Source organism: Varroa destructor, unplaced genomic scaffold (assembly GCF_002443255.2).
Source record: "Varroa destructor unplaced genomic scaffold, Vdes_3.0 BEIS01000004.1, whole genome shotgun sequence".
Taxonomy (NCBI): Eukaryota; Metazoa; Arthropoda; class Arachnida; order Mesostigmata; family Varroidae; genus Varroa; species Varroa destructor.
Genome location: NW_019211457.1, coordinates 45,985,211 through 46,004,441, shown reverse-complemented (window position 1 = coordinate 46,004,441; position 19,231 = coordinate 45,985,211). Strand labels below are relative to the sequence as shown.

The following is a 19,231-nucleotide window of genomic DNA, read 5'->3' as shown; positions in this document are numbered from 1 at the left end:
TATATATATGCATAATGTCATCTTTCTATCAGGCGGTATTACAGCGTCATTTTTGTTAGTGAGCATTTTTCAAGCCTGTACACTGCTCTTAGTCGTGCAGCCTCACTTAAATTCACCTTTGGCTTGATAGGAAAAAAGTCCGGAACTGAACAACATTTCCTGCTAGCCTAGGAGCACAGTGACCTGGTCGGAAGACGGCTCTTCGCGAGATTTTTGCGTCCTGCAACTGGGATCATACATCTTATTATCGTTTGTGGCAGACATGGACTGCCGCATGTGAAGTACGCAGTTAGTAGGACCTTTAGACACTTCTAGGTCAACCAGAGGAGGAACCGAGATCGCTGCTATATACAAAAGCTGAGATTTGACAAATGTACCAAAGTCTTGAAGATAAATGAAACGTCTACAAAAATTTGTTATATTTTACACTTTGTGATATTAATATAACATTATGATGATAAAGGCGCAAAAGCTACTCAGACTCAAAAAAATGTGCTAAATATATAGTTAGGATGCGTTATGGGTAGAAGCGGCTTAAGAGTGGCTTTCGTTTTGAATGTTTTGATGTAAAAAATGCTGAAAAAAATTGAAGATGATCAATACGTGAGTAGCTATGATATGGCCAAGAAACTAGACATCCACCATCAAACACATTTAAAGCATCTGAAGGCAAGTGGTTACGAAAATGTCTGACGAATTATTAATCGTACGACCATGCTTCCGTCTGTAAATTTCTACAGACAATCGATTCATTTCTAAAGCAGTTGGACACAGGTGTCAGAAAAAATAGATACTTTATAATTAATCTTATGACACAGCCCAAACTGATGTCAAGGTAATTTCATGCTATGTGTTTGGCGGGATTGGTAAAGAATCGCGCATTGTGCGTTGCTACCGTCTGATCTTAACCTCTACCATCAAAAAGGACCAAGATTACAACAGGTTATTGAAAAAAAATGGCAAGTAAAAGTGAATAAAAAAGAAAACGTTAGTTATCTTCTACCATGACAATGCCAGATAGACCTATAGTTACCCAGAAAAAAATTAGAGAACTTGGGTTGCATTCGCCGTATAACCCTGATTTGGACCATCGGATTATCATCATCTATTTTAATCTCTTCAGAACCCCCCCCTGATGCTGTCAATTTCGTTTCAATGAAGGAACGCAAAAATCACTTATCACGATTTTTCGTCCAGAAACCACTGAGAATTTACAGTATTAGTATTATGATACTATCAGGGGAATGGCAGAAAATCATCGACGACAATGGCGCATATATAGTTTTATAGTATTATTTTTAAGGCATAAAAATACGTTTTCGAAAACCTAGTAGATATATGCATAATGTCATCTTTGTTAGACCGCACAGAAGTGCTTGTTGGTACGTGTGTATAACATTGCGTGTTGCTTCTGCCAGTATCCGTATGGGCTGTCTTAAAGTGTGAATGAACGAGGTGCGCTCTCTACTTCACACTCAGTTCCAGCATTACGTGGCTAGACCGCTATGAAATCATTATACCGCTTCTGTTCTGTTCTAGACAATAACGAAAATACGGTTAGGAGCCAATTTAAAAAAAAAAGAAAAATACTTCAAAACAACACCCAAGTAGTTGCATAAACAGCTGTTATGTTTACAGAGCGCTAAAAAAATGTTCGCAGGCTTTACTGTTTCCTCCCCTGCCAATTGCGTCACTACGCTCAGCCGTATTTGCAGTCAGGCGTAAAATCTCAAAGTAGCGTTCATAAGTTAAATGAAAATAGCTCTTCTTTAAAATAAGACGATCGCTTCGAAATGCACTTCCGGAATTAAACATCATCGCTGCAGAGGGGCACTGATAGCCTCGCGGCATCCGTCAGCCGGCTAAACGAGCGGAACACTGGCGTTCATCAACTTCACTCCGTGGTAGCGAAATGAGCAGGAATAATCCTCGAACACACAAATGATGGGCCAGTTTCAATGCTTGTCGATTTTGCCTTGTGTATATACGCACGAGGATTGTGATGGATCAACAAAATTGGGGAACTCAAAACGCGTCAATATGGGCAATTGAGATAAATAACCCATTTCTAGCTGGTGAGCGCCACGTGCGGGTCTACAGGCTTTGGATCACATTGAAATAATCGCAATATTGGCGACTGCACACAAATTTCTTGCGCAATATGTCAATTCAACATGACGCGTTACCACCAATCAGCTCGAACGCTGCCTGAGTTGAATGAAAAGGCAGACGTGTCCGAATTTGTAACTGTACCCTTTAATGTGTGCGAGTTTCCTTAGACAACATCTGCATCAAAGACTTTGATAGAAAAGTCGTTAGGTCAGGTCCACGAGATACGTATGTCTGAATCCGCTTCGAAGACAATTGCCATAATGATTTTGTTTTGTGTTACCTTTGTCGAATGTCTACTCAGCTTGGCAGCTATTTGCTCACAACTCTGGCAAATGCGGGACACGGTATCATATATAGCAGCAAAATGCCACACTGACAACTTTCGTGTCAACAGCAGGTTTCCATAATGGCCGCTACTAACAAAGCTCATTCAAGCAACTTCAGCCCTAAACGCTGTGTTCCTCTGCTAATAGTGCTACTACCGCAACGCGGAAGGAAGTCCTGTGGAACCAATTATTTAGGCATGCCTAGAAGCCTTGCTCTACTCCTGTGACCGAACCCCCCGCAATGCACTTCCGTGGGTAGCACCACCTTTGACGCCTCCCGTTTCTGCCCGTCTAACGCCTTCAGTTCGAACGATTCCTTGTGATGGGTGAGATACCGCAAAATGATTCTGAGGACGACTCAAATTATTGTTTTGACATTGCTGAGCTGGTACCGAATCTCTTAATTGCAGCTTATCATTATATGTTGGTGATGTCAGCTTATCGCTTTGTTTCAACGATGCGATCTTGATGGTGAATTTGTAGAAGTTGACTGCTTGCAGCTGCTCTGAACATAATTTGTATAGTAAATGACATTTTGTAGCTCAAAGAAGTGCTTCTTCTTCAGCAATCAGGCTGCTCAAGCCTTTTATAAGTAGTAATACATATGATCCAAAAGCTAACAAATGCAACCGCTTTTGCTGACTATTTTGGCACGTAGATTCCATCCATATATTGGATCGGCCTCAATGCTTGCACTGACATCATCGTGCTTATTCAGTTCGACTAAGTTCTGTTCTACGTTTGTGAACTTGCGGTGATCCTACGTGCAAAATGACTGCACCCAGCACTATATATCCCTTTGCAAACTGTAAAGAAGCGGATGATCTAGCGGCGATAGAACGATTCTCCTAGTCAACTGGTCGTTCCGAACCTTTACGAATCAGGATAGGGTACGCTAAGTGCAGGATCTGACTGGTTCCGCCGACGGATGAAAGGCGAAGCATTCTTTGGTCGGTAACACGAAAGTTTGGCAGTAGACGATTTGGTCAGTCAAAGGACATTCACCCTTTATGGTAAGAGCCATTCCGGTACGGAAAGCGCCTATTAGACTCTATAAAAACAGGATAAAGAAAAAGGGAGAACGAGAAGAAAAAAAATACAAGGAGAGGTAAAAGGCCCATAAGTCGGTTCCGGTAAAGAGGTTTAGCAACCTGTGTACCTGACGCCATCATGTTCCTCTACTGCTTCAGCTATCAATTCGATGAGAAGCAGACAGCTAAAAAGGAGTTTAGTACTTTTACAGCACAGCATAACGGCCGGCCAAAAGGCCTGAAAGCTGAAAGCGTCAGTCGATTCTCAACTAATCTGGATCCCTGTCAGATCCTGCTGGTTCACCCTCGCACTCCCCGCACCCCTTTTAACCTTAAGGAACTTTCTAGCTGTGTGAAGTGAGAGAGATCTAAAAGAGCAAGCCGTTGCCGAACCGACGGCCCGAGTGCGTCCTGTCATATTCGCCTCAGTGCATCCCGACCTACACTGCTGACAATGTGTTCAGTAACGCTGCTTCTGGTTTGCGTTCGGATTAACATGGCATCGCACATTACGGCACAGGCAGCAAAGACAAAAAAGAAAGGACAATGCATCTACTTTGATCTTAGCTCAGCACCGGCCGACAACAAGCATTCCCCAGTAGTCAAACAGCGACAGGGAGAAGCAAGAAACGAGAAAATTATTCGTAGCTGCAGTGGACAGATTCCACGACCTTTCCTAAAGGTTAAAGATGAGATCTAGTGAGCACCGTTCCGATCGCGTGGGCGCACAAAACTCAGGAGGGTCAGTTACCAGCTTGAACTAGGCGCCTTCTCGGTTGTTGGACGGTGGAACGTGCCATGGCCGCTTGCTGCTCAAAAAAGGTTGTGAAGTCATCCTGTTTAGCGTGGTCTGTGAGCTTACAGAAGCCAAGAAAGAGAAGGCGGAGACCCCGCTGTAGCCTCTGAACCTGGAGTAAGAAATAGCGTACTTACGGAAATGGCAATGGCAGTAAGGATGTCGCTGGCGTGCGCGAACCAGGAAGAACTAGATGTAGAAAACGACGATTAAGCAGATCCGCCCCCTGCTTCCTGCGTGTGGAATGTAAGTGCTTTATTTGTATCTGCCTGTCTACGTGTGTGAGAAAGTGAATGTGTATTTGAAAGTGAAGTCTTTCCTTTTTCCTAATGTATATGGTTCTTTGTGCCTGCATTGTCTGTTTCTTTCTGATAAACTAAAGTGAGCCAGCGTCGTTCGAATGACTTTCTTTTCCTGTTTTTGCTCTTTATTCTCGAGGATCTGCTATCATCCAGGCTTTAGCCGGCGATCGCTGCTTGCCTCTTCAGGGATTCAGCATTATCCCATATAAGATCCCATAATAACGATCAGGAAACTCAAGCGAATACGCCAATCGGTTTGTTTGTATAATGGACGATATGTTTCTGTCTGATCTTATGGCTGTGAAGTCTTTCTGTCTGTAGATCTAAATATCTCACTGGGCTCCTAAGTTGACTTCTCAATTTTTTGTCTGTCTACACAACATTGCAGCCATCAACTTACAACGTTAACTTCTTTTCTCTCTTGACTCACGAAACAGGGTTGGCCGGTTAACCAGTTATTGTGATTTTTCAGACAATTATGTCGTCTGGTGGCATACTTGAAGATATGACTCTTCTGACGCCCCACTAAATAACGTAGCACGAACGAGTTAAACGCTATGTAGTCAGGTCCACCAAAGAAGGGGAAACACCAAAAGCTAGCTATTACGTGTGGCTTGCGAATAACATTTGTGCTGATGCTCATGCTGGTTAGTTGTAGTCGACAAAAGCAGGAAACCGTAAGTACCAGCAACGTTCGAACATAAACGCTTCGACTACCAGATATGCCGCTGATCTGCACGAGTATCCAGATGTACGTGTGCACACGGAATTGGATATAAGATAACAGTCAGAGAAGACATCCAATTCCAAAGAAAGCTGGGCGCATTTCTATAGGGACCCTATGGTCATCAGCCTTGCTATTACAAACTTCTTGAAAACTAACCTCAACCGACAAAACTGAACTCCGCTCATGAGCTGATTTTTTTTTGCGGTAGTTGAATCTTTACCACACCTTGCAGAGGGCTGGTTGATACGGGAAATAAGACAATGGCATCAAAAAGGAGGACAGAACGTTGTTGAACGAAACGTGTCCAATGCGTATGAAAGCCCTCACGTGTGCCTTTGTAAGGACGCTGTAAAAACGACGTATTAGTAATTGTTTGTAGAAACAATTTCACGATAGGCATATATAAGTAGTAAGCCCTATTGTGAAACCCACAGTTGATGGTTTGATATCTTATGTAGGACGACTTTGTACGATAGGAGCAATCGCATGGGAAGTTGGAGAGGAACAGAGCTCAAAGATTGTACGGCTTCTTATTCTCGATTCGTGCTACATAAATGGTGCATTCGTATCGTTCAGATAGTTCCACTGTGCCACCTCCATTCTCTGCTCGGTTACCGATGATTTTTTGTCATCGTTTGACGGTGTTTTAAGCGGATACCGTTACGAGAATGTGACTATTACGACGATCTAGAATAAAATCAGTGAAAGAACAGGAAATAAGCAGAGCTATCGGAAGAGCAAATAATTTCAGCCGATTGAGAGTCGGTACGAGAATATATCTGAACGCTACAAGGGTAGCCGGTAATAATGGTTAAACGCTTTATTAAATATTTACAAGCTAATAAAAACAAATAGCTCTTTTGCTTAAGCAATTAATGTATATATTTGAGCTATGTATGCACAATCCAGCAGGAAACAGTATGAGTCACATTTTGTGCAGGTTCACCTAGGTATTCTTCTTTGCACAGCATAATGATATAGGTACTGTTAAGGCAAAAGGTCAGTTAGAGATAATTTTAGCCCTCTCGCACTCGTACCTGCTTTTCTCACATCAGATCTACTTCTCTAATAATTCTAGGGTGAGCTTACCTATGATTGTAGCGTCGAAGCTTCTGCAAGCCGTATTTAGAATCTGCACTACCCTTCGTGACGGGTAGCCCCTCTAGGTTAGCCATTAATTGGTTTATCGAACTTCGCATCTCCTCGATGAACAGTAATTCCATCTCCTTTACTACAAACTTTGGCAGCAATTTGCGATTCTAATTTGTGCGATTTGTCCGACAGTTGTGCAATGAGAAAAATAAAGCAAACGTTAGAGCGCGGAAACTAAGACTGATAATGTTATTCACCAGCAGTATATTGTAGAAGATAAAATTTTCTATAGCAGATTACTTTAAAAAGGTTTCTATCTGGTTGAAGACCTTTCACACAACACGAACTTCCTCGACCTCTATTAAGGATGGAACTATTAGTTAGTTCATCAAACCGGCACTAAGCCGCTTCAAGTCAAAAACCTTTAATTATTGATTGAAAGATCGGCTATCTAGCTGAAGTCGGCATGAAGAGCTATGCAGTTGATGCAATATGGATTCCCAGTTGTTCTGTCTTCTCAGCGTTCAGTGTATTACGTTTGGCTTTCAGGACACCAAGACGTTCAGCTTGTCTACGGCATCTTTTCATGTCCGTCTATGTATATGGCTTAGTCTCTATAATGGTCCTTTTCTCCGGCCACGACCACCAAATAATTTAGTTAGTTAGTATAGCTAACTTTCAAGAACACACAGAAGTTTTTCGCCCGAATGAGACGAACACGGAAACGAAAAAATGGGTAGAGGGAAATTTTCAGTTTTCCGACACCGCCACTGACACAGTAAAGTACTGAAGTTACGGGAAGTTTGTTTTTTTTGCTTCATTGTTTATTGTCTTTTTTTCACTTCTGTTCGTTCCTACTGAAAGCGTTGAAAAAACGGGCAACGGATTTTTTAAATTCGTCCTATAGTGACAGTCTTGGTTTTGATGCCAGTCGCGACAGAAACTACATTTGCTTCATCGGGGTTTCCTTCTTATGAAAGCAAGTGAGAGTAGCAGTGCTGATCCTAGAAGGTAACCACCTGGTCCGCGATTTAAGCAGAAATAGCATGTACGTGCTGTTATGTATGAGGTGCGCTGAGTTGTAGACTAACTAAAAAAAAATCCTTTGTAATAACTGGGAATAGGCTGCTGTCGGAAGCGACAAACAGGACCGATCCGTGCCAAAATTATTTCCTTTAAAAACATTTGTCAAGTCATTGGCGGAACGCACTGTTAGCTGAAGCCGATGGGCATCGACAAAAACATTGAAAGCGGCCTTTCAACGATAAGGAAATTTAATAAAAATAGAGGAGAGCTTCTCAAAGAACAATCGGTCAACTAGAGGTCAATTCGCTAAACTCGATTAGCCTCCACAGAAATACTTCTAGTTAATTTTTGCAATAAAAACAAAAATGTCTTAAGATCTTAGCTTTGCGACAGTACTAGTTTTGAAAGCGCTTAGCGTGAAGTAAAGTCTCCGCGTCAAGTGTGAAGTAAAGGAAGTGAAACAATTGGGGCACGTCAAAGGCGTTCGAGGTAAAGTCTGTTTTCCGGGTTTCTGTTCTCTGCGAAGGAGCTGCAGACTTTCATTTTCCATAGTGCTGATGATTATAGTATTCTTAACTAGCGGCAAATGTAAGTTCCTATCGCATCCTTGCCGCTGTTGCCTTAGTCCCACGATGCTACTGGTGAACTTGATGGCGTCGCTTGAACATCCCTGCACAGTTATCACCATTGGTTGTCATCGGTCTTGATTATCATTCAAAATTTCCTAGAAAACCACCACAGAAGCTGAGCTGCTGCCGCCGATGGCGGCTCATTATCAATGAGCCTGAAGCAAAGCTGGAAAGGTGGACTCCACTTACGGTAAGTACCTATTTCTTCCTCTTCTGTAGCTGCTAACTCGCTTCATTGTCTTTTTTCTTCGCTTTAAACCCTTTACAACAGCAAGTGCCGAGCCTGATTTGAGGCTAAACTGTCCTGGTCCTGTTCCTTCGTTCTTACCGCTGCCGTTGACCGCAATCGCTAGTTTTTCTTTGCTGTCAAAGCCGTCGATTGTTTCGAAGGAAAGTGCAGCCGCACGCTAACAGTGGCTACTGATATTGTTACCGTCATACCGTCAGCGTATTTGAATCGTTGAGTAGTTCCAGCAAAAGAAAACGACGTTGTAAACGAGCAAACGATATTGTAGGCAGAGTAAAACGAAACACAGTAGGAGAATATTGACTGTATGGCTAAGGACTTACAAAACAAAAAATTAATTCTCCTTTACCGCCTTTCGTGGAAAAGATTCCGGACTTTATAACGCAATAGTGTAAACAGCGGCATGTGTAATAGCGGGAAGGTCTAGATTTTAAGTGATATCATCTGTACGTTTCTTGCTCTGACTGTGTGCCTCGTTGGGTCGCGTAGGACTGTCGGGTCTACGACTCCACAGTCTTGCGCGAAGCAATAATCCAGAAAACATTACGTGAAGGCTAGCTTAGGCAATCTAAGCTTATCCTAGGGCTTGTTCCAGCATGCCGTTGCCACGTGATTCTAGCCTTTAAAAACTTCATATGGCAATCCGAACCGTAGCCCTAGCTAAGAGAAGAAGTTTTGTCTAGCTTGTCCTTCACTCAAAAAGCGGCAAAACACCTGGCCTTTATTTGCTTAACTTACCGAAAATGCGCAGACTGCAGGTTCGTCCTTAACTAACGTAGCAAGTCCTTTTATATTGTCAATTTACCCTACAATGAGTAGCAATTTTGCCTTTCATTTACCCGTTCCTCTCTACTATCTGCGTGCCGTTTGTCGTCCGCATTTATGGCTTTGGTTTTAGAGAGTACCAATGAGCGTGTAGAGGCTAGGAAGAGTTGTAACTCGCTGCTAAGGCAACACTCGCAGCCGCAAAGATACGGTCTGTTGTGTGTAATAAAAATTAAACATATCAGTTAATAATTCGTTGAGTTTACTGCCAGTAACTCGTGCCTATTTGGACACAGTATACGAGCAGAGTAACAAGGAAGAGCCCTAATTCTCTATTTTACTGACTGCTCTCGTGCAGCCGCGTAGTAACGCAGGAAACGTGCTTGAAAGTGCGGAAATTGCCTACGTACGTTCCTGGCTGTACTAAAGCACAGTATCCTCAATCAATATTTGTTTGAACTCAGTGAGAAGGCTCGGTAGAGAACTTCTTGTTCGGCTGCGTGTTCTTCTATGGGTCGTCACCGGAGTACTTTAGGTGTGAAAGATCTGGTTTGCGTGTTGTATACGTGTTCTGGTGACTGCGTGCCTTGTCTGTACTCCCCTGTGCCTTTGGTCGATGTATTCAACTTCGTACCTTTTCAAGTTCATTAATTTTTTGAACTTTTCCATCGAGCTCCCGCCGAATCGCTGCAGCCTGTTCATCTGCGGAGTCAAGCTGTAACAAATTGAAATAGTTAAAGACACAATAATTGACTGTACAAATGTAACTGAAACATTTAAGGTCATTGTGGTAAAAAAAAATACAGTAATACTATTGACAATTTGCGAGCATGGTCAATTTGCAAGCTCTGGTCGCCTGACATCGAACAGTTGTGTAATCTGGAATCGTATTCTCCTCAAACAAGCGTTCACATACATAGTATGTTCACTATAAACCACTTTTGAGGTGGCCAGCGTCGGAACGTCGCTTGCCAATTGCTTCCGTGCTCTCCGTCTCTATGCTCTTGTATTTGTTCTCAGCGTTACACGATGTGCGACTTCACACAATCGTCGCGGCAGTGAAGCGGAAACTGTTACGCCGCAATCAATCACCCTTAATTATCACATCGTTTCGAGGTCTTCCCTCGGCTTCTCTACACCTCTCCACCTTCTCTATCCTATTCGTAGTGCTCCCCCAGTAACAGTTTATTCTATTTCTATGCGTGTCTATCTATGGGGGTCTTTGTGCATGTAACAAACCGTTTAAGTCGTCTGAGCAGAGATTAAACGGTTTCCTCCGAGTGCTACCACCGTTGAGTACATTTGAGTGAACGTACGATATACTTAACGCCGATAACTTCTTAGCCACCGAGTGGTTCGACGGTGACCTTCAATGATCGTCTCTTTGTGATAATATTGACTACTGTTTACCAGTGGAAAGGAGGAGACGTCATTCGAAAAAAAAACGGGACGCCAGGCACGATTGGTTAGTGCTGCCGATCCCACATTTGAAACGCTTTGTCGTTTCGGTGTTGTACCGACATGACTGTTCACTGATCCCATTTCGTAATACTACCGCCGGCAGTTTACTGACGTCGACCTGAATTTCTTTTAGCCAGTGACATAATCGCCGAGTGCGGCCATTTAGCCTGTAGGAAAGTTTTACTTGAAATAAAAAGAAGTCCTCAAAGGTTGATCGAAATCGGCTGGCAGAAGCGCATAATCGGTACGATTATGCGCTTCTGCCAGCACGGTGCAAATGTATGACAATGGCGCGTATAAAAAGCGCCCCTGAAGCTAGATCGATTCTACTACTATTATTACTGATACTAAAATGCGTCAACTCACCTGTAAGGCATTGTACAAAAGCTGATGCTCAAACTTCTTAATATTCAAAATATTCTGAAACATGTCGTATAGTTGTTCCTTACTGAGGACCATTTCAGCAGCTAAATTCTGCTGCTGCAATCGACTTTGAGCCTTTCGGGAATCTTCGTCTCCGCGAAAGATGGCATCGAACTTCGTCATCCACGATGTCAACACCTAAGATGAGATCAATCGAAAGGAAACAAGTCGAGTAAAATAGGGGCTGACGACGGCAGTATAGGACGTACGCAGTTGTCTTGCTGTTTTTTATCTTATTTGGTCGCTTAACAAAACATAAACATTTCAGTACAAAGTCAATAGCAGTATTGGCCATAGACCGAAATTATGTTAAGATAATTAAATGAACAGCATAGGCGTCATGTTTAGTGTTTCCTGGTGATAGTTATTATACGTTACATTAAATAACTTCTTTCGTTTTTCACTAGTCCACTCTGATCTATTTAGTTCTATTGCAAACGCTGCTCAAAGTCTGACAGATACGCTCGTCGCTGTCATTTTCACCATCTATTGAGATCCGTGTCCTCTGAAGTTTATCAAACTCTGATTAATATTAGCTTTCTGCCCGAGTTTGCTGTTAGTACGGCCGTGGCAATTCCAGCCGTCGGCGAAACGCTGCAGCTCACATATGTCGTGAGTTTTATAGCCATTCGAATCCACATTGCACTGCTTTCTAGATAAGCATAGCGAAGAGCACAACATCTGTCCACGTACGTCTACATTGCCTTACCGTAGAGTCCGTCTCCAGCTAGTCGGGAAACACTCACCCCATGAGGCGGCAATGCCTTTTTGGTCTTCAGGTATCTTGTTTCCGTGAGGCCCGTTCATACACGTAGTTCATACATGACCTTTTGGTTTTCTATTCTCTTGTAATGAACGCGGACGCGCAAAATAACACGAGCAGTTGCAATAGCCGGAACGGGATCACGAGCAAAGAGAAAAATCTTAGGTAGACGCCATAGGCGCAACTGGGTTCACAAATAGCAACGAAAAGGCCTAGCTCTGCGATAGAAAAAAGCAAAAAGCGATCGGTGCTCCAAAACCGGTACTCAGCAGTTCTGGAATCTTTTCGCCTCTTTACTATGCGGATTCTTCGTCGAGAGGGTTTAGGCAGCAGCCAGTGACTAATCTATGAACGGTGGCAATGGCGACAAGGGGTGTCTCCTGCGCGGCAGTGTGACAGTACCAATATTGATTAAAGCTTACTTTCTTCGACATCCGACACTCAGCGCCCACTTTCGCTTTTTTCCGGACTTTAGTTCTTGACCATCAGTCTCGCTGATGTCATCGACGGTCCACTGATCACGACGGGAGTTCCGCCAGGTGCCTCTGCGTCTCGATGAACATTCCTCGCAGTAAATATCCTCCGAGAAAGAGTGAGAATAGCTCTAGATGCCATTTGGGCAGTAAGGGGGTTTCTTCTTCGATAGGCAGAAAGAAAAAACACCCTGCGCATTAAAGCGCAAACGCACTCCATCTCTGTTTAGTTTCACGCGCAATGAGTCCAGTTTCTCACGTTGAATGCTTGAATTCAGTGCTGCCGTCATTCACATCCGTCACGAAAGCCGGCCAGCTACTGCCATTGAATTTGTGGATGTTGCTCGCTTTATCCGGTAACCAATGCCGACAGTGAGACGAGTACGGGGAAAATTTGTTGGGGCTGATGGTGGGACGTCCATGGACGCAACTGGCTGCCGATAAGAATGAAAATTCGAAGGGAAAAACGACTGGTCAACTCATAAGGTAGCAAAAACAGAGAACTTAAAAGCGTCTATTTATACGTGGACAATGAGGGCATAAAAATATAGCTCCATCGTGTGTTGCTTTCTGTGTCTTGGACCGAAGCAACGACTGACCGACCTATTAGCTTTTCAACTACTAAGTAAAGTATATATATGTATGTATATTCAGGAAAAAAAAGGCTATTCAGAAAAAAAAAATATTATATGCGGGAATATGATGTTTTGTAAATCGTGCTAGCGACTAGCTGTGTAAACGACGTAGAAAGCAATTGCTGATAACGAAAGCATCAAAACAGGCCAGATCAGACAAAAATTGCTTTTTTACTTTGAGAAAATTTTGATAATTTTTACTTTTTTAGTTCTGTACACTGTAGGAGCAGCGCACTGATATAAACAGGTCGAAAGACAGGTGTCTTTCAAGTAATTGATGCAATTGAAATAGCTTTAAGATTTAATTTAAATGTAGCTTTAAATACATTTAAGTTGAAAATTAATCTTATAGCAAATGATATAGAAAGAGAAACATTACAGTCATAGTGGGGAGAAGAAAGTAGCACGCCGCCCGATTCACCTTAGGATTCTATCCACGCCTAAAGCTCTCGGCGGGGCACCAGCCTCTTGTGAGTTCCTGCCAGAGTATGGCTTTTGCAGAGTTCACGGAATCAGTATTCGTTGCAGTTAATTGTGTTGTCAAAGATGGGACGAAGGAAAGGATTTGCGCGCTAATCGTTTCGTGCGCACTTTTTTCAGCGTCAGAAGGAGAAACCATGCCTTGTTATTATCGCTGTCGCTACGACGACCAGACTACGAGAGGGACTAGCTGAAGACGAATGGACGTAGATACATGTCAGGTTGTCCTGACACACCTCCTATTCGCTTTGATTTGCCGGGCTTCGTGCCTAGCCAGGTTTTAAATACTGAAACCTATGGAATCACAGAAACATTGATACGCACTGAGCTATCGGTATATATAGAGAACGGCTTAAACTTTGAATAGTTCGGCTTACCGTTTCTTTGCTAAGACCATCGATTTCTGGAAGCGACCTAACTCTTTTCTCGATATTATTTCGGAAAACTTCTCTGAAGTCATGTTGAGAGCAGGCCCTGCTCACAACCATTATAGCTACTCGGTCACTCTTGAGAAACACCTGTAAGTAGCAGCAAAACGGAAGAATAAACGAATAGGTATTTGGATTGAGGCTGAAAGCCGCTTACCGTTGTTTTAATGTATATTAGCAGTATTATTAACAGTGTACGGCAATATGTAAAGCTGTGTTAGTAAGAGGGCAATTATTAATGTTGATTTAAAAGTAGGAATCTTCTTCCAAATAGAATCAAAAGCAAAATGAAGAGACCTACAGAAATCGTCGGCTGTAAAATAGACGATTGCATCATAGACCATTTGATTGATATGGGGATCCAACTATGCGTCCGTGTGTAAGAAAAAATTACGTAAAACTTAAAGAAACAGAAAGGAAATGTATCCGAGGTGTCCAAGCATTGAACTGAACAGTAATCTAATCTTGCTTGCTCTTATTTGGATGCTTTTCTTATTTGATCATTAACAATGACCTAAATATCTGTGATTCTCGTCTACCTACTCGACATGCATATATCATGATAAATATCACAGATGTAAATACACAGAAAACGCATGGTTTCACCTAAATTTCTTTTCCCTGGATCAGTGGGTATGTCTCAGTTTAAAGCACTCATAGAAGAATAAGTAATAGCATAATACACCGGCAATATCGTTATACAAACATTTTTCCTGCCGAAAACTGCTCGAGGTAATTGTTTAGCTATGACCTCATCGGAAGTCATCAAACGAATTATCCTTTTTTCGTTGTCGTTTTATAACTGGCGAGCAACCTCAATTTCTACTAAATCCATTTGTTGCATCGATTTGCAATGGGATTTTTTTTTTAATTATAGGCATTATTTTCCCTAAACTTTAGAGGATATATTCCCTTAATGAAAATATATTTTGCTAATATTCGTATATGAATATAGGTGATTTTCTAATATTGGTAGCACTTTATTGGTGACAATATCAAGCGAGGGGTCCTTTATTTGAAGTCCCGTCGTTCAAACAGCATTCAAATAAAGGAAAACGGTGCCGTTTGCTTAGGCTTTCGAGCATAGAAGGACTCCACGTTGCCTAGGCCTGAAAGGCCTCGGCTTAGTTCTGAGGAGTAAGCGACAAACACATCGGCTTACCTGCAACTGGCACGTAATCTAGCAGCGGTTGCCTGAGCCATTGCTGAAGCCAAACGATTTTTCGTTAATAATAATTCGTCTTCCGTTGTTGATAAAGCGCAGGAGTTGTAGTACGTTGCACCAGACGTAAGTCTATCTAGACGAGACGAGAAATCGCGCCGCTGATGTTCATTTGGCTAATTATACATTCAACGTCACCAGCGATCGTAGTGGCAGTATTGAGATCACCAAAGGGCCATTATACGGAAAACTACTCTTCCCCTGCTCAACTACCTACCTCCGGATACCTTTACACTACTGACATCATTTAGCATGGTTGCTGTGTCATGCCATATACCCCACGGCATTGCTGCTCTTATAAAAAATAGCGGAATAGATAAAGAAAAATCTCTTGAGCGTTATTATCGAACGCAAAACATACGTTGGGAATACAAGATATGTAGCCATTGGATTATTGCGCTACGTTTTCGTGGGGATTCTTGAGATGGCGGATGATAGCTGCACTTGTACGGCGATAGCACTAAAAAACATATAAAGCCAAACAAACTACTTGCCAACATGTCTTATTTTGACTAACGACGCATCGTTCAGACGACATCCAAGTAAAAGCAAACGGTGCCACTTGCTTAGACTCTCGAGTACAGGAGGACCCCGCGTCGCCTGAGCCTAAAAGGCCTCGGCTTAATTCAACACACCCTGAGGAAGAAGCGACAAACACATCGGCTTACCCCAACTGGTCACCGGTCGTTCGATTGAATAAGTCGAAACACTGGTAGAATCAGTAAAACCCACGAAGCTGATATGCCTAACGGTCAAGGCGAGATGGCCAACTTATAGAAAGCGCTCTCGTAACGCTGGCAGCCAGAAGAAGGACGCACCAATCAGGTCAGAAGCCAGTATCAATAGATCAGTCTAGCCTCCGGAACAATGCATATACATAGTTAGTGACCGGCGCCGCTAGAGAGGCAAAACCGAATCCGACCTGCTGGCGCGCATGAACTCGTGTCAAGCTTGAGTGACCGAGAGAACGATCGGCCGTGCCATTCACCAAGGACCATTGTCTTACCTCAGTGTAACTCTGTACAGCGTTCTGGAAGGCTTCATCCGCAGCAATCGTCGTCTCGCCCTTAAGAAAGGCCTGAAATCGTTTCTGAAGTGTCTCGAGCTGTTCTTTTGTGACTTTCATCTGCCGCCGCGACATATCGTTTGGTTGTTTCGCGTTGAACGGGTACGCCACGCATCGCAGGATGAACACGTACAGCTGGAGTCTCTTGCGGCGCTCCTGTAAAAAAAGTTCCGCCATCAGTCAGATCATTACAGGGAATACAATACAGACCTGGACTTTAATGAACGAGTAGTTTAGGGACGTGGCTCAAGTCTACGCACGTAACCTTCTTTGCAAACAGGATATGCTTCAAGGTCACCTCAAGCATGGCTTTATTTGAAATGATATGCCTTTTTGTTAATAAGTCTATCAAGAACACAGTCACTGTGTTTTCACTTCCAAAGACTAAGCTGCTGTCCACAGACGTACTAACTTGTAAAAAAAAGTCTAACCAAATTCAAGACAAGCTGTTCTGTGTTACTGCATATTTTTGTGACACACGCCGTATAGGGACATTATGCACGACGTTGGAAGCAGCAGTCCTTAGTGGAGGGCGCTACTGGGACGACAGGATGTTGTTGTTTTAAGTGCGTGTGCCAACATAAGTCCATTAGAAATTGTAGGGGCTAAGCCTTGACGAAATATATAAAGCCAGGAACCTAATTGACTCAGGCACCATTAGAATAATAATTAAGCAACTGAAAGACTTGAAAGAAAAAAAATATTAGAAATACGACCGTCTGGAGGAATAACCCTTGTAGCTTTTGTAAGTAATGGGTGGGGAATCTTAAAGTCTACCAAAGATGTCGTATCAGCCATATTAAAATGGAAATATATCCCATTAACTGTTCAAAATGTAGCTCCTTTTTGACTCCGCGTTTCATTGACACCTCAGTAAATGGCAATGGAGTGGTTCGTAGAAAAAACACGAAGCGGAACTTTTAATCAGCCCCCGATTCCCTACTATTACCGAGCTAGAGCGTCAAGAACCAACGTCTAGGCAACTGAACGCTTCGAGACAGTGGATTTCATCAGCATTTTAGATCACCTTTAAGTAGTGCAGATTTTTGCTTTCTTCGGTACCTTTCGCCCTTTGTACAAGCTCATTCGAAATAACGTTTTTATGAAGACGAAATAGGAACGCCTAAGGGTATAGGCAATATCCCGTCAACCCTCAAAAAACATCGAACTATCTACTAAAGGGTATAATTATCATGTACAACAACACCTTTTTGGAAGAGCGATCTTTTTACTCTAGAAGCTCACTGGCTTCTCTGCCTTCAGTATATTATACTTGGAAATGCTTCGTGTTGGCGACAATTTGAGCCATCCTGGGTCGTTAGCCGTAGGATAGGCAATTTTAGGAAATTTTATTCGAAAGGGAGCTAATATTATCTTGCGCGCGTACTACTATGAGGTTGGAAGACCCTTTTTTGATGTAATTTCCTCCATTGTTATGTACGAGCACAAATAACTAGCCGAATTCTCCACTTTAGCTAGGTCGCAGCTTCGAAGGCCATACACGTGCATATATTGTAATAAAGCAGAAACGATTGTCGAACAGCGGTCGAACTTTAAGCTGAAGCAATTATCAGGTCCACACCAGACATCTTTGGTTAACCTTGAGTTAATTTGGTTCCTAATAAGACCTTTTTGTGCTAAGAGGTTTTTTAATGGATGCGTTTAACTTTTTTAATCATTTTTTTATGTTTTCTAGAACCACATGCGTAGACTATGTCCTGTGTTGGAAAATAAATAAAACAAAAGGAATAATAAATAAATGTTTTTTTTTTGAAGAGTGGGAAGCTCCACTATTCCATCGGTTTTAATGAAAGTTTACCACCATTTAAATAAATATATCGGGCTGCATATTTGGTACGGCCCGATGTCCTGCCAGTGTACGGTTTCGAGCCTCGCCGAACTGCTCGTCTAACAAACAAACGACCACTACAACATTACCAAGAGAACACCCTTTGAAATATATTGTCAAGGGCTTTTTTCTTCATGATTTCTTCTGTTTTCAAACACGCCTTATTATCGCAGGACAAAAAGGGCAGAAACGGACTAAAGATTTCCTGTGAAATCTTTGAACTCCAACCCCTTGAAAGACTAAATATAGTCTTTCAAGGGGTTGCCTCGTTTTCTGAAAACAGTATAAGAACTAGTGCGCTCATTTGACTAGAAGGTAATATAGCCGACTTAAAATATATATAAAATAGATTTTACGCAGCCCCATTAAGTAAGCTCTGTTTTATAAAAATGCATTCAGTGAAAAAAAAAACGTTTATTCAATAATAGGGCAAAATTCGCGCCCTGCTGAGTAATATCGCCTAAATTACACAAGTTCACCGCGAAAGCCTTATCTTACTGCTATTTTATACGACATTTTAAGAAAGGATATCACATGCTAGGAGTGAAGAAACGATCATTAAAGCACCGTTCGGAGAAACAGAATTTGATGGTAATTGGAACAATTAGAACGGCACAAACGCATACTGGCAAGTTAGTAGCGAATGTAGTTTACACGTACGCCCAAAACACAGATTTGGTTACCACGCGTCCCGCAACAAATTTCTGTTAGATGCCTGTACGGTTGTCTAAGGTTCATCAAAGAAGCGGTCCATTGTATAGCCATCCTATAGTCTCGCTCTACAAATGACCTAAATATATCGTCATACTTTACCATTGAAGTGGTAAGTAAACAGGCTCGCATACGAGTTCCGCGTGCGTCATTATTAACAGCGTTCCTGGTAATATCTTTACATAAGCCTATGTTTCATATTGGCAAGGCGTACAAATAGGACAGCGCAGAGCATAGTCTGCACGTAATTGTATCTATGGAGAATGTTTAATAATCTTTAAAAATAAACGGTCGCATTACCCAGCGGAATTCTCCTGTGATAATGGCTATAGTCTCAGTCACATAGACGCTGTAATGATCACAATAACAATACTGACCTCCTCCTCGTTCTGCGGCATTAAGTCCACTCCCGTCTCTTCGCTCGATGGAGGTTGGCTACCAGGCTGAACGGCAGCTTGACCTTGTTGATGGGCCTGCGACGATTGGTTTTGCGGGGCTTTAACCTGAAACGCAAACAACAGAGCGGGTCCCTGCTGTAACAGAATGTCATCTACATGAACACCCAGTGAGTACAACTACCCATCTAACGATCTATGCACTAGATAAGGATATGTAAAAAAAATATACCCCTATCCAGCTCAGATCATAGGTAACTTTATCTAAACAA

General features: G+C 42.4%; 1 protein-coding gene across 2 annotated transcripts in view; it reads right to left on the bottom strand.

The window, feature by feature from the left end:
* Positions 1-6: 6 nt before the first annotated feature.
* Positions 7-19,231, bottom strand: part of LOC111249106 (calcium-dependent secretion activator-like) — a 64,477-nt gene continuing 45,252 nt past the window's right edge. For both annotated transcript variants that reach the window (XM_086987186.1, XM_086987185.1), the window contains 7 exons: positions 18,942-19,067; positions 15,945-16,160; positions 13,666-13,806; positions 10,881-11,075; positions 9,688-9,768; positions 6,384-6,553; positions 7-6,278 (listed from right to left, as the gene is read on the bottom strand). In XM_086987186.1, the coding sequence (XP_086843312.1) occupies positions 6,185-6,278; positions 6,384-6,553; positions 9,688-9,768; positions 10,881-11,075; positions 13,666-13,806; positions 15,945-16,160; positions 18,942-19,067 (1,023 nt within the window). In that variant the 3' untranslated portion in view covers positions 7-6,184. The remainder of the gene's footprint in view (positions 6,279-6,383; positions 6,554-9,687; positions 9,769-10,880; positions 11,076-13,665; positions 13,807-15,944; positions 16,161-18,941; positions 19,068-19,231) is intronic.